The sequence below is a fragment of the Hyperolius riggenbachi genome, chromosome 3, assembly GCF_040937935.1.
Source record: "Hyperolius riggenbachi isolate aHypRig1 chromosome 3, aHypRig1.pri, whole genome shotgun sequence".
Lineage (NCBI taxonomy): Eukaryota > Metazoa > Chordata > Amphibia > Anura > Hyperoliidae > Hyperolius > Hyperolius riggenbachi.
The window spans coordinates 365,053,452-365,069,301 of NC_090648.1; the positions used below are offsets into that span (position 1 = coordinate 365,053,452).

General features: G+C 46.2%; 1 protein-coding gene and 1 long non-coding RNA gene across 4 annotated transcripts in view; one reads left to right on the forward strand and one right to left on the reverse strand.

The window, feature by feature from the left end:
• The window catches only part of LOC137563985 (uncharacterized), a 230,566-nt gene that overhangs the window by 117,781 nt on the left and 96,935 nt on the right, over nucleotides 1-15,850 (reverse strand). The gene's annotated exons all lie outside the window — the stretch shown is intronic.
• The window catches only part of SH3TC2 (SH3 domain and tetratricopeptide repeats 2), a 169,399-nt gene continuing 153,894 nt past the window's right edge, over nucleotides 346-15,850 (forward strand). For both annotated transcript variants that reach the window (XM_068277136.1, XM_068277137.1), the window contains exons 1-2: nucleotides 346-459; nucleotides 554-679. In XM_068277136.1, coding sequence (XP_068133237.1) covers nucleotides 670-679 — 10 coding nt within the window. In that variant the 5' untranslated portion in view covers nucleotides 346-459; nucleotides 554-669. The remainder of the gene's footprint in view (nucleotides 460-553; nucleotides 680-15,850) is intronic.

A 15,850-nucleotide genomic window follows, 5' to 3' on the forward strand; every position in this document is an offset into this window, starting at 1 on the left:
TTTTGGTATGTGTCATCCTGAAGAAGCTCTGAAACAGATTCTGGACTGCCTTCATCCTCCGTGCACTTTTATCTGCTCGTGGGCTGTTGTGGAATCTTTTCTACATCTCCTCCTCATTGTCAAGACTGTCCCCTACCTTACCACTACTTCTATCAAATTGTGTAATCCTAGATTTTATCCAGCCACGACTTTTGTCTTTGTGCTGACGTGTTCATACAGTAAACAAGGTTTACCTTTTCTGAACACAGATATCACCATGGATACTGACAAATCCCCCCCCCCCCCCCCCCATGCTCTTGAAATACCAGCCTTAAATAGATGGGAATTGGGACAGATCTAGAAGTGAAAGCTGATAAGGAATGCCACAATGCTGGAGACTTAGCATTCTGCAGCACACCTTCACCTCTTGCACAGATCTATGAATCCCTCTAGCCAATGCATTGATCAGCCTGCTTGAAGGTAGGAGTAGATGGAATAGAAGATATTGCATCACAGTTTCTGTGTGCTGCCATCTGTTTGAGGGATTCTTTCTAATGCATGCCACCATCTTCAGTGTCCACTGCAGGTAGAGGCTCCGTAGACAGCACAGAGTCTGGATTCCTGGCCAGCTGGTCACTTTGGCAAAGCTGCAACACACACCGGCAAGAACGATGTCCCGACGTGGAAACAATGGCATCAGGCAAGCGATTATCTAAGTTCTTTTTTTATTCCTGTTGTGGAATGTGTGTCTTTGTAAGTGTATGCTGTGTGAATCACAAGTGAATATATGGATGAAAATGCTTTGTGCAGCTGCCTGTTGTAAGGAACAGTCTTGCTGTGCAAACAGGAGAGGGTAGCCGAGCTTTTCCAGTGAAGGCAGTATTATACAGACAAGTGTTAGTTGTATTCCTGCCGGGTTTCCCTAGCAACATTAACCGCTATATCTTTTGCATGGGAGAGTAGAATGCAGCTCTGTATGGAATATCTTTTTATGAAGCATACTGCAGATTTTGCCTGGACCACTGGCATCATTTAGTCACGTTTATGCAAGTTGCCAGTTGAGATGTTAGCGTGAGGGGAGTCCAGCTGTGTCAGTGGAGTGATTAGGATCTGCTTCCTGCACAGAGACAAAGCATGTCAGTGTGCTCCCTAATATTCTGGGCACGACGTGCACAGAATGTCATTTTAATGGAAACTGCATCTATCCCTCTGCTCCTAGGAGGAGCAATGTTTACTGTCTGGACCTCAGTGCCAGTATTACTGCTGGTACAAGGACTAGGCATTATATTATCTTCCTGTTCACACACCTGTACTATGCAGATCAGTGACTGATATATGTAATAGAGTCAGTGCGAACAAAACCCTTTGGCTCCATTCACATTTTGAAAATTGCTTTGCAGGACAGCAGTGTACAACTCATACAATATCCCTTCCCATTGTCTTGCATGGAGCCGTTCTGACATAAAGCTGTACCATAGAGCACTGAAAGCACTGCGGTACGCAGGTTTGTGTGATACATAGCAGCGCTTTGTTCAGTGCAATGAATGGGGTTGAATACTAAAACACAGGAGGCTGTGTGGTAATAAAGGTATGCCGCATTTAAATGTATCCGAATGGAACCTTATCTTTATTTAGGAAGCTGGCAATGCAAGTAAATATGCATTGGGATAGATTGGCCATACAAAGCAAGGCATTTTATTGAATGTGCTTTACTTGTATAGAGTGCGATTCTTTTGCTGAATGTATAGCACAGGCCCTAACTGGACGGTAAGGAGGACTTATTTAGTATTTCTATAGTGTCAACATCTTCCGGAGCAGTATAGTATATATAGTCATGTAACTTCACAGTCCCTCACAGGGGCTCACAATCTAATCCCCAACAGTCATTTGTCCATCATAGACTAGGCACAGTTTTAGGGGGGAAGCCAATTAACTTATCTGTATCAAAAGTATTTTTCATTTGACTTGAGGACAACTGAACTGAGAGGGGCATGGATACACTCATATTTATTTACTTTTGAACGATACCAGTTGCCTGGCTGTCTTGCTGATACTCTGCCTCTAAAACTATTAAAGTGAACCCAAGGTGAGAGTGATATGGAAGCTGCCATATTTGTTTCACGTTAAACAATACTAGTTGCCTGGTAGCCCTGCTGATCTATTTGGCTGCAGTTGTGTCTGAGTAACACCAGAAACAAGCATGCAGATAATCTTGTCAGTTCTGACAATATTATCAGAGATACCTGGTCTGCTGCATGCTTGTTCAGAGTGTGGCTAAAAGGATTAGAGGCAGAGGATAATCAGAATAGCCAGGCAACTGGTATTGATTAACCACTCTGTGACCGCCTAACGCCGATCGGCGGCCACAGAATGGCTCCCCCAGGATCGCATAACGCGATTGGCGTCAAGTCCTAGGAGGAGAAGATTAGCAGGGACCGCGCTTGCGGATGCACCTGCATCCCCGCTTAAAGAGTAACTGTTAGGCATTATATGTGAAATCAATTTTCTATTTTAGGCTGTTACATAGACAAAAAGGATGCTAATAATGCAATGCAAATAGTTAAAATCATTCTTACTTTTTTTTCTAAGAGGTTTTTCTCTCCCCGTGCCTGCAGGCCGCAAGGCCGCAGAACAGAAATGACAGGCAGGCTGATTGGCTGAAGCCTCTGTTACTCACCTCTCTGCGCTGCGATTGGCCACCTGCTCTCCCCTTGTCTGCGGTGGTTGTAACCGCTGTAAGAGCGCACGGAGGGGGGCCAGAGGCTATCTCCTGTCATTGTCCTCTGCCCCCCTCCTCCAGTGGCATGTCTGCGCCCCCCCCCCCCCTGCCCTTCTGCCGCCGCCGCATTCTCCTTCTTCCCCGCACAGAACTTTGGGGAAGGATAAAGGCGGCGCACAGACTCCAGGAATAATGTTTCCAGGCGCTGCAGTTCCCCCCTATACTCTCTGCACTGCCGCTGGTGGTAGTGCAGAGAGTATAGGGGGGAACTGCAGCGCTTGGATCCAGTATTAGGTGAGTCTTTGCCAGCTGCATTTATCCTCCCTGCTGTGTTGAGAATAAGTGCGGGGAGGAGGGGGATGCGGGGGGGGGGGGGGGAAATAATATACCTGGAGGAAGCAAGATGGCCCCTGCATTCAAGAGAATGACCCTTTATTTATAATATAAAATGAAATGGAAGGAAAACGAGGACAGTGCAATACGTCTGTTATGTGAGTAGAGGAAGTATTTATCTACTTGCATATGTGTTTTCTTTGGGGGGCATGTTATTGCCAATAGTTCCTCTTTAAAGGACTTACGAGGCCAAATTATTAAAAAAAAAAGTTTGAAAAGTTAAGTACCTGCATCTCTTTAAAAGACACGGAGGACGCCATCCGCGCCCTCCATGTCATTCCGCCGGGTCCCCGCCGCTAAATAGATACTTAACTTTTTTAACTTTTTTTTTTCTAAATAATTTGGCCTCGTAAGTCCTTTAAGTGACAGAGCGGAGCTCCGTAAACAGTCTACTAGCGGCGATCGTTGCTGGCAGACTTTTAGCTGGTGGAAACCGCCATTTGTTTTTATTGTACAGCGCTGCAATTTATTGCATCGCTGTACTAGGTACAGCTCTGTCACTTGGCTGTCCCCTGGAGCGGCTTACTACACAATCCCCTATCCCAGGCTGATGTCTAAGAGAGGAGCCTGCAGCAGCGATCAGAGCCCACCAACAGAAATCTCTGTTGGTGGGCAGAAAAAGAGGGTAGATTCATTTGGGTGCTATGTTGTATAGCCGTGCAGTACACTGTTAAAGCTGCAGTGTGCTGAATTGTAAAAAGTAGCCTGGTCACTAGGGCGGTGTAAGCCTGTGGTCCTTAAGTGGTTAAAAGGAAATAAATATGGCAGCCTCCATAAAACTCACCTCCGATTCACTTTACCCATACATCCTAAACAAACATGCAGATCGGAGGTTTCTGAATGAAGTCTGACAATCTAGTTGGACTTCAGTTGCAAGCTGTATGCTTGTTTCAGGTGTGTGAACCAGATACTACTGAAGCTAAAGAGAACATGCAAGAATGTGCAGAGAATCATTCAATCCACAGTACAACCCACTGACCTACCAGAGTTTGTAATGGATTTGTTTGTCACTGTTAGTTGTACAAGGTTAAATAAGATTTACTTATGTGAGCTCTAGTTTGCTATCTAAAAAGTACCCATAGGCATGAAATGATTGTCACCCATTTTCAATACTCTGCTAGACCAGGTGATAAGGTACTCTAATTCTGGGCTACTTATAGTGAGATGATCTCCCAGTGTGGCTGACAGTAGAAGTGATTGTGTCTGCGGAGTAACCCCACCACTGAAGGAGCCACCAGTCCCCCTCACAAGGGAAGGTTAAAGGAGTTAGAACGTGTTTTTCTGGCTTCTTGCTGATTTTGTTCTGAAATAAGGTCAGTGCCGGCGGTGTGTGCTCTTGTGTTCCTGTAACATAATCATGCTGGCATGGCTAATGTGCCAAGATAGGATTATGTTTTGATCTTATTCCAGAACAGCTGAGCAATAGTTGGATAGGTTGATGCCTGTGAGTTCTGATACTAATTGCTTAAATTAACTTTATGAATATAACAATAAGACACATTTAATAACCTTATTCAGATGATACAGTTTTGCCTCTTGAGAACCGTGCCCATCTACCTGTGTGTGTGCTTTCCCTACCGTTTAATTGCTGTATTTCAACATAAATACAGAGTTTATGGTAAGTATACAGTGTGGGGTATAGTAATTTTTTTTAGCTAGGAGAAAAAGGACAGCATTGGTTGCTGACTGCTTTTAATTCAACCTTAAAGGGAACCTAAACTGAGAGGGATATGGATGTTTCCTATTAAACAATACCAGTTATTTGTCAGTCCTGCTGATCTCTTTGGCTGCAGTAGTGGCTGAATCACACACCTGAAACAAGCATACAGCTAATCCAGTCTGACTTCAGTCAGAGCACCTGATATGCATGCTTGTTCAGGGGCTGTGACTAAAAGTATGAGGGCTCGTTCCCACTATCGCGAATCTGCATGCGTCCAACGCATGCAGATCCGCACATGTAATGCAAGTGGATGGGCCTGTTTCCACTGTAGCGTTGTTGAGGTGCGTTTTTTTCAGCATGAAAAAACGCACAAAAGAGCCAACGATTTCGCCTGCGTCGGGAATCCGTGCGTATCACCGCTAATGTATTTAATAGTAAAAACGCATGCGTTACATGCGTTTTTACCCGCGATTTCGCACCTTTTTCAATTTTATTTTGCCCTGGCAGTGTCATGGTTAATTTCGCATGGCACCCTGCCATGCGAAATCGCATGCGAAATCGCGGGTAAAAACGCATGCGGAAACGTCGGAATGCGGCCAAAATCGCGTCGCAACAGTGGGAACGAGCCCTGAGAGACACAGGATCAGCAGGAGAGTCAGGCAACTGGTATTTTAAAAGGAAAAATCCAAATCCTTCTCAGTTTAGGTTCCCTTTAAAACTGCTTCTCTTAGCAACAGGCTTACATAAAGCTAGAAATAGGTTTAGAAGCACCAGCTGGATGGATCAGCCAATTATGTGGTCACCTTTGTAGTGCATTCCAATGAGGACCCAAAAAGCTAGAAAATCTCCAAGAGGTTCTAATGCCTTTCCACTCTGTTAAAGGGGAACTGAAGTAAGAAGTATACGGAGGCTGCCATATTTATTACCTTTTAACCAATACCAGTTGCCTGGCAGCCCTGCTGGTCTATTTAGCTGCAGTAGTGTCCTAAATAACACCAGAAACAATCATGCAGCTAATCTAGTCAGATCTGATAATACTGTCAGAAACACCTGATCTGCTGCATGCTTGTTCAGGGTCTGTGCCTAAAAGTATTAGCAGGACAGCCTGGCAACTGGTATTGCTTAACCCTCCTGGCGGTATGAAAAAATCCAATCGCAATCTGTATGATATCTGCCCGCCTCTGGATTTTTTAGTATATGTGTTGGGGAGTCCTACCCGGGTTAGAGGTCCATCTCTTCTCAGCTTCAATCATCCAGAAGAAAGAAATAGTCCCGGCAGAACTCGACCCTTTAAAGTGCATATAAGTGATTTATTGCATCTTAGTAGCAGCTGTACATCAGCATCACAACAGCATGACGTTTCGGGCAAAGGCCCTTTCTCAAATGCATTTGAGAAAGGGCCTTTGCCCGAAACGTCATGCTGTTGTGATGCTGATGTACAGCTGCTACTAAGATGCAATAAATCACTTATATGCACTTTAAAGGGTCGAGTTCTGCCGGGACTATTTCTTTCGGTATGAAAAAATCCGCCAGGAGGCAGCGCAGCAGTTAAATTTTTTGTTAAATCATGTAGCGAGCCTAGGGCTCGCTACATGATAGCCGCTGCTCAGCGGCATCCCTCCGCCCGCTTCGATCAGGAAATCCCATTCAAAGAATGGGATTTCCTGGAGGGCTTACCCCGACGCCATGACGATGGGGCGGGATGACGTCACCAACGTCGTGACGTCATTGGGAGTCCCAATCCACCCCTCGGCGCTGCCTGGCACTGATTGGCCAGGCAGCGCGCGGGGACTGGGGGGGGGGGGCGCGCCGCATCGGATAGCGGCGATCGGACGCGGGGCGGTGGCGATCAGTGTGCTGGCGCAGCTAGCAAAGTGCTAGCTGCGTCCAGCAAAAAAAAAATTATGTAAATCGGCCCAGCAGGGCCTGAGCGGCACCCTCCGGCGGCTTACCCCGTGTCACACACAGGGTTACCGCCAAGGAGGTTAAAGGGAAGGTTCACGCTGCTAAAAAAAAACTGCACTCACCTGGGGCTTCTTCCAGCTCCTGGTAGTCGATCGGTGCCTTCGCAGCAGCTCCTCTCCCTCCGGGCGTCCAGCGGTAAAGAAGCCGACCACGCCAGGTTGGCTTCTGTGCGCTCCACGGCGGGGGGTCACGTGGTGTAGAGACGTCATCGGGTCTCTACTGCGCAAGCACAGAACTACTGCGCCTTCGCAGTAGAGACCCGATGACGTCACATTACACCACGTGACCCGCGCCGTGGTACGCACACGACGCCGACCCGGAAGCCGACCTGGCGAGGTAGGCTTCTTCACCGCTGGACACCCGGAGGGAGAGGAGCTGCGCCGAGGGCACAGATTGACTGCCAGGAGCTGGAAGAAGCCCCAGGTAAGTGCCGTTTTTTTTTTATTTTTATTTTTAGCAGCGCAGATCTTCCCTTTAAAAGGAAGTAAATATGGCAGCCTCCATATCCCTCTCACTTTAGTTGTCCTTTTAGTTTAGAGATTTTACCTCACTTCTCGTCAATGGGTCCTTCATGGAGCATTGTTGCTTTCAAATAAAAACTTGTCGGGCATTCTTCCTCTTGATACAAAAAAAAAATAATGTTTTATTTGTAGTTCCTTTTTTAATTCTTGGAGAGGTTTACCTACCCACTGAATAGATTCCAATCCATTGTTGCACTATGCAAAACTACTATAAACAATTTTCTTTGAGTTGGCATTTAAAAGGACAACTAACAAGAGAGATATGGAGGCTGCCATATTTATTTCCTTTTAAACAATACTAGTTACCTGTCTGTTTTGCTGATCCTCTGTCTCTAATACTTTTAGCCATACACCATGAATAAGCATATGCAGATCAGGTGTGTGACAATTATCAGCGATGACAAAATTAGCTGCATGCTGGTTTGTGTAATTCAAAAACTACTGCAGCCAAGTAGATCAGCAGGGCTACCAGGCAACTGGTTTTGTTTAGAAGGAAATAAATATGGCAGCCTCCATATTCTTCTCACTTCAGTTGTCCTTTAAGTCCTGTGGTCAGATTGCTGAAGAAGCTGCTACCTTTATACTCAATCTCCCTCACCCCCTTTACAAAATCCGTCTTGCCTGACTGTTGTGCTGATCCTGGTTGTGGGCTGGTGCACACTACAAGAGCTTTTTAAATACTAGATATTTTATAAGCTCTTGCTAATGCAATCCTATGGGGGATTTTTACAAAATCACATTGCTCCAGTGAGAACACATACATAGGAGAACATTAGCAGGAGCTTTTAAAATCACAAAGTGCTTAGAAAAGCTCTTGTAGGGCTGGTGCACACCAAAACCCGCTAGCAGATCCGCAAAATGCTAGCAGATTTTTAAACGCTTTTTTTTATTTTTATGAGGCGTTTTGCTAGCGTTTTGCGGATTGCTGCTGCGGTTTTCAGTATAGTAGATTTCATATATTGTTACAGTAAAGCTGTTACTGAACAGCTTCTGTAACAAAAATGCCTGCAAAACCGCTCTGAAGTGCCGTTTTTCAGAGCGGTTTGCGTTTTTCCTATACTTAACATTGAGGCAGAAACGCATCCGAAATCCAAAAAATGCCTCACCCAGGCATTTTTCGTTTCTGCAAAACGCCTGCCGCTCTGGTGTGCACCACCCCATTGAGATACATTGACCAAGCAGATCCGCAGCCGCAAGCGGATCTGAAAACGCCCAAAAAGCCGCTCAGTGTGCACCAGCCCGTAGTGTGCACCAGCCCTGTGTCAGGGGAAATACAGCCTCATTACAGACCTCCCTTAGAAACGTTTGTTGATCCATTAAGCTGGGTCACTAAACAGCTGACAAATACACATTTTTGGCTCCCTACAGCATGTCTATACAACAATCATTGTATGAGGCCTTCTTAGGGCTGGTTCACTCTGGCGTTTTTGTGTCATTTAACGCGGCGTTACAAATGCAGCGTTTTGTGGGATCTACCGCCATTCCCATTCGAGTGAATGGGAGCGTTTAGAGCTGGCTTTTTCAGGCTTTCATGCAAGCCTGGCGGTAGATCCCGGCGTTGCATCTAGTCTCGAAAGCAACATGTTGCTTTCAGAGATGGTAAACACCAGGAAACAATAGAGACCAGAATTACTAGCCTTGAATGCTTCCTTAAAGCCTTCAAAAGCTAGCACTTACCGGTAAACGCCGGCGTTTTGAACGTGGCGCGGAGCGTAAGCTCGGCAGAAGCCCGTGTGAACCAGCCCTTACACTCTCGTCATCTGGGCCATCTGTTCATACATCTGGGCACAGCAGATACCTGCTTAGATGTTCAAAGAAACCCAAGGTGATAAAGATGGAGGCTGCCATCTTTATTTCATTTTAAAGAATATCAGTTACCTGGCGACCCTGCTGATCTTTCTGGTCAGCAGTGTCTGAATCACACGCCTGAAACAAGCATGCAGCCAATCTTATCAGATTTGTGTCAGAATCCTCTGAACATGCTTGATCAGAGTCTTTTGCTAAAAGTATTAAGGCTCAATTAACCCCCTTAGCGGTACGCAGTTTCTGAGGCTGCATCCGCCAGGAGGTTTTTTTGCCCCCCCAAAATTTTCTAAACGCTTTAGCTAGCTGGCTATGATTAAGGAGCCTTGAGCTCCGATACGCGTCAGCCTTTTGTTCTACTGATGTGCTAATAAAATTGAAGGAAGTTTTTTACCCACCCATGGTGCAGCGGGATATTTTTCTTTGCCTGAATGTTTGAGACCCTTGATCCCTGCTCCTTTGGGCTATGCATTGGTGGTTGCAGCGATTCCACTCCTCCATTTGCTTTAGCTAGCATTTTGCTAGCTAAGCGTATGCTAAATGTTGCGCCGATCGCCTCGGGCTATACATACCTCGCCATGATCCCGCGGAAAGCGCAGTTTCCCGATCGGCTTCCGGCGTTGCTATGGCGACGATCGGAGATGAGATCATGACGTCATCCGCAATCCCGATCGCCGTCATCGCAAAGCCTGGAGCCGATTGGGCGGCTGCGCCGGTCTGGGAACGCTGGGGAGTACGTAGCGGAAGCTATTGCGGGCGATCGCCGGGGACCGGAGCAACTTAGTGCATACGCTTAGCTAGCGAACCGCTAGCTAAAATGTATGCCACCATTTAAAAAAAAAAAAAGTCCTGGGGCCATGTGATTTTCCGCGGCGGCTACCCCGTGTGTAGCACGGGGTTACCGCTAAGGAGGTTAATGCTGCCTGAAGGGGATTGGTAAGCAACCCATCAGGTGACATTGCTGGGTAGAGGCTGTGCAGACACTTGCTGTGCAAGCAAGCGACCAAGTATGCTGTATACGAGGGGACAGAGCAGCTTGGGAGTGATCCGCTATGCAAATCGCACAAGCAGTCGGGGCATCAGGGCTGGCTTACACAAGCTGGATTCTTAGCAGAGGCAGTCATTGGCTGCCTTGGCCAAGTTTCATATGGCATATGTATAGATAGGCCTTAGAGGCAGCGGATCAGCACAACAGCCAGGCAACGTGCATTGTTTAAAAAGGAAAGAAATGTCAGCTTCCATACGTCTCTAACCTCGGGTTCTGTGGAAGGTTTCTATCGCACAATGATGCACCATGCTTTTGACCTGTGTGGTTACCAAGGCTGCCATTTGGTTGAATTATATGGAACGGGTTGGCACTCATTTCCTAATTGATCTGTACTGAAACCACATGGCAATCGCACTTGTTCAGCCATCTATTTGAATGATGCCTCACAAAGCATCTTGCGTATGTCTGAGACAGAATAAGTTTACAGATTGGTTGTTTAGATGCAATGGCTGCTTGGAGTCGCACACCTGCATCAAACACTGCTGAAGTCATAAGATCAGCAGGACAACAGGCAAAAGGGAACAAAAACGGCAGCTACCTTATTCCTCTTACTACAGGCTTCCTATAAAACACTCACCAGTAATGCTTCACAATCAATATAGATAAGAGGTCTGCAGAGAAAGCCTGAATTCAGACCAGCATTATTCACTCTGTTTTTCAATCCCCATGGTAGGTCTGCAGCTGAGAAAAACAACATTTAGAATGAGCAGTTTTAAGTCTGTAGAAAATGTTTGCTTTGTTAGTGAGCGTTACACTGCCGTCAGTATCTTTCAGACTATGCCCATGTGCAAAAATTAGCAAGGAAGATGACATAGGTAACCATGGAGACGGAGCCCAATTAACATATTTTGTCACTAACCCCACACAGTGCTTGCAGAAGGAATTACAATGTACAGAAATACTACCACCAACTCATAGACCACAATATCCTTTTTTCTGCAGGGCTTTGCAGACATAAGTCGTGCTTTCTTATAGTAATCTGGGGAAGAAATTTCAGAAGTGGATTTGTATTTTTAACTAATATTTTAAGTAAATTAATATGAAAAAACCAAACGTATTAATACATAGTGCTTTATTCTTCTTTGAGGCTAGATTCACAGTGGGACGTTGCGCCCAGAAAGTGGCAACGCAGCGTTACCGTCGCATACAACAGATACAGTAAAAAATACAGGCAATGAAAAGTATGCTTCCAAGTCATTACTGAGCATGTGCAAACAGTCCAACGCAGCTAATAACGTGTATAACGTACTGCATGCAGTACTTTTACTTAACGTGCAGCGTTAGACACCAACGCAAAGTGTGCACTGTGAACAGGGCATTGATTTTTCATTGCAGTGAGTTATTCTGCGTTAAATGCTGTTTTAACGCGCGACTTTAACGTCCCACTGTGAACTTAGCCTCAAGCATTTTCCCTGAACTATAGCATAGCTCCCAGCTGTCCCTCTTTTTGAGGGACAGTTCCTCTTTGGGAACTCTGTCCTGTCCCTCTTTCCTCCTCATTTGTCCCTCTTTCAGGACTGATGTACAGATCTGTGTAAATATATGCCTTATTCTCCTGAAAAATGTCTTTGGCTCTAAACTTTATTGTCATCCTTTAGTTTATTTGTTCTTATTTTCAAATTTTAATATAAAGGAAACTGAACCAGGATAGAAAGGACCGGTGTATTTTGAATTGTAAAATACCATATTTTTCTTACGAAATCTTTGTAGGATGTGTCACTAGGGGTGTGGTTAGAGGTGTGTCAGGGGTGTGGCTTAAGTGTCCCTTTTTCTGATCTCAAAAAGTTGGAAGGTATGCTATAGATTGGAATATTATTGTGTATTTTAATGACTGTGGACAGGAGTGGTACGCAATTGACTTTTGCATGGAAAAAAATCTGGATGAGACAATTGTTCTATGATGTCTCAATCTAGCATTTATACAGCTGCCTCACAAAGTTGCTTATCAGATCTACCATGGTAGATCACTAAAAGACCAAATGCATGGTCTATTGTCCCTCATGACACTCAGGCTAAGTTCACAGTGGGACGTTAAAGTCGCATGTTAAAACAACATTTAATGCAGAATAACTCACTGCAATGAAAAATCAATGCCCTGTTCACAGTGCACACGTTGCATTGGTGTCTAACGCTGCACGTTAAGTTAAAGTACTGCATGCAGTGCGTTATACACATTATTAGCTGCATTGGACTGTTTGCACATGCTCAGTAATGACTGTGTTTTTTACTGTATCTGCTGTATGCGACGGTAACGCTGCGTTGCCACTTTTTGGGCGCGTTGCGTTGTAAGCTTGCGGTGCGACTTTAACGTGGCATCAAAATGCAACGTCCCACTGTGAATCTAGCCTCACTCATCTACAGCTTGTCTTCTATTCTCTCCTCTCCATTGAACCACACACACAGCTCAGCTATTGCTTAACCCTCCTGGCGGTCTATTAGAAACCGCCAGGGGGCAGCGCAGCACAATTTTTTTAAATTTTTTTTATTTAAATCATGTAGCGCTACATGATAGCCGCTGTACAGCGGCATCCCCCCCGCCCGCTTCGATCACCTCCGGCGATCTTTGATCAGGAAATCCAGTTCAAAGAACGGGATTTTCTGAAGGGCTTTCCCCGTCGCCATGGCGACGGTGCAGGATGACGTCACCAATGTCATGGACGTCGTGACGTCTAAGGGAGTCCCGATCCACCCCTCAGCACTGCCTGGCACTGATTGACCAGGCAGCGCACGGGGTCTGGGGGGGGGGGGCGGCATGGCGTGGCGATCAGCGGCGATCAAGCGCGGAGTGGCAGTGATTGGAATGCACACGCAGCTAGCAAAGTGCTAGCTGCGTGTTGCAAAAAAAAAAAAAAAAAGTGAGCAAATCGGCCCAGCAGGGCCTGAGAAATCCTCCTGCGCGGCATAGCCAGAGCTCAGCTCTGGCTTACCGCCAGGAAGGTTAACAGCTTTGCTTGTACAATGCTCATTCCCTTAAAGGGGAACTGAAGAGAGGTATATGGAGGCTGCCATGTTTATTTCCTTTTAAGCAATACCAGTTGCCTGGCAGTCCTGCTGATCCTCTGCCTCTAATACTATTAGCCATAGCCCCTGAACAAGCATGCAGCAGATCAGGTGTTTCAGACTTTAAAGCCAGATCTGACAAGACTAGCTGCATGCTTGTTTCTGGTGTTATTCAGATACTACTGCAGAGAAATAGACCAGCAGGGCTGCCAGGCAACTGGTATTGATTAAAAGGAAATAAATATGGCAGTTCCCCTTTAAATAATAGACACAGACAAGACACAGAACATTTAGATCGTGCTTTTCTCCTGGCAGACTCAAAAGCGCCAGAGCTGCAGCCACTAGGTCATGCTCTATAGGCAGTAGCAGTGTTAGGGAGTCTTGCCCAAGGTCTCCTACTGAATAGATAATGCTGTAATGTTTAATCAGCAGCCATTAAGGGTGAACATAACTGAATATGTGCACAAAGCCAGAGCACCTTATGCTACTTGATAAGCTCTAGCTGTGGTGCAACTACAAATCATTTTTTTGCATATATGCCTATTTTTCCCTGTAGAATGACTAAAAAATGTAACAATTCTTGGGGAAAAAAAATATTACCCAAAGAAACCATGTAGAAAAGATTATGCAGCCTCATACAGTCTGCAATAAAGTCACATACGCTCCTCAGTATATACACAGTTCTTTAGTCCTCCAATACTTGATCCTTTTTCTTATAAAGAACAAATAATGCTACATAGTGCGATACTGCTTCCAATAGTTCAATACACTCTCCAGTCCTGATGTTCAGCTGTCCCAACACCATACATTAACCAATATAAATTGTGCTCACGACATCAGTGGCTGATTTATCAACAGATTAGCAATTCAGGCTTTAGCACAAAATCCACTGCGATCCGCCTCACTCTCCAATACAGTGTGTATGGTATAAGCTCAAGAAAAAAACCCTAATGATGGGGGGGACATAGCACAATCCAACTTCAAACAACTTTATATTCACCACATTCCCTTTTGTGAAAGATGTGCTACACTGCAAAAACGTGTGCCTTCAGCCACATGTACAAAAAGGTCCAGACTCACCAGATTCACTGACCGAATCACAGATCAGCTCGCTGCACTTCGTATGTGCTGTGTACAACCGGGCCTTTGTGCAATATTTTTTGCCTCATACACATGGATGTCTGCAGAAAGTTTTCCGGGGGGGGGGGGAGTTGGGGGCAAAAATGGTGGGATCGGAGTCACGCGGTGCGCTACGCGCCCCGCACTGGAAAACAATTGGGCGTGGCCATGAACCACGATGTTGGTGTGGTCACAGGTGGAGACAAATTTACTTGAACTTAGCAATGGTGGGACATTAGACTAGGGCTATGGTAGGCATTAGATTGCGAGTGCCTACGACACAGGTGCCCCCCAGTTGAGGTAGTGACAGGGAAACTTAAGCCATGCCCCCTGTGTGGCATTAAGCCACACCCCAGATTTTGCAGGAGGGTGCCAGTGGGTGGGAGAGGGTGCCAGTGGGTGGGAGAGGGTGACAATGGGCAGGAGGGGGTTGCCAGTGGGTAGGAGGAGGGTGCCCATGTGTGGGGAGGGTAGTAGAAAGGCAGACAGACAGACAAGAGAGAGAGAGGGGGGGGACTTCAGAGAGACACAGCTGAGAGGGAGTGTATTAGTATATAGTTGCCCCCAGTGTAGCTAGTATAGTTGCCCCCAGTATGGGGGAAGCTTGGAAGGAGGGACAGCTGCAGGGAGGGGGGGGCAGACCCCCCCACCTCCCTCACCTGGGTCCCCCTCCTTCTGGCGCTTCCCCCCTCCAAATTAGCAGCGGCAAACAGAATCGGGCATCAGAGGGTGGAGAGGAACTGCCCACCTTCTACCTGCGTGCCAGACGATGGCGCGCTGCGTCATCGTCACGTGACACTGGTCTCCGACTTCTCCGCCGCTCACTGTGCTTCTGCTAATCAGGAAGCACAGAGTGGTAGAGAAGGTGGTGACCAGTATCACGTGACAATGGCGCTGCGTACTATCGCCTGAAACGCAGAAAAAAGGTGAGTAATTCCTCTCTGCCCGCTTCTGATTGCCGCTGCTAATTTTGAGGGGGGGGGGGGGGAAGCGCCAGAAGGAGGAGACCCAGGTGAGGGATGTGGGGGGTCCAGCCCCCCTCCCAGCCACTGTCCCTCCTTTTGTGTTGCTTCCTCCTCCAGAGGGTTCGGGTGGCTGGGGGGGCAGAAGCTGGCCGGGGGGGGGGGGGGGGTTGCAAGCCCTATTTTGCCCAATGTGCAGATGCCCATGCTCATACATATAATGTATAAACTTATGACATAACTTTGGTAGCTTGTATTTACTTGCAGTTGCTGTTAGACAGTTTGATGTCAGATAGTCTAATATATCAAAGCCTTGCTGTGTTTGTGTGGAGGTGAGACAGACATGTCCTCGCATGATGCAAGTCACTCTGCCAGGCGGATCAGAGTAGCTGTTTTCCAGGATTCTGACATCTTTGTGTTTGTTCTGCATGAAAAGAAGGGAAAAATGGAAACTGAGAAATAACTCCCACAGTAAAAAGGACATTCACTGCAAACAGAAGGAACTGAAACATCAATAAGCCGCAGTGTTGATTATTTCCCATCATACTCCATGTTTTTGGGAGCAGTCTAGTCTTTGTAGTTATTTTTTTCAGAACCCAAAATGCAAAAGAAAGAAAGAATTCTTCCGAACAAGGTTTACATTAAAACTAGCTTGATAACAGAAGCTCAACATAACTTACA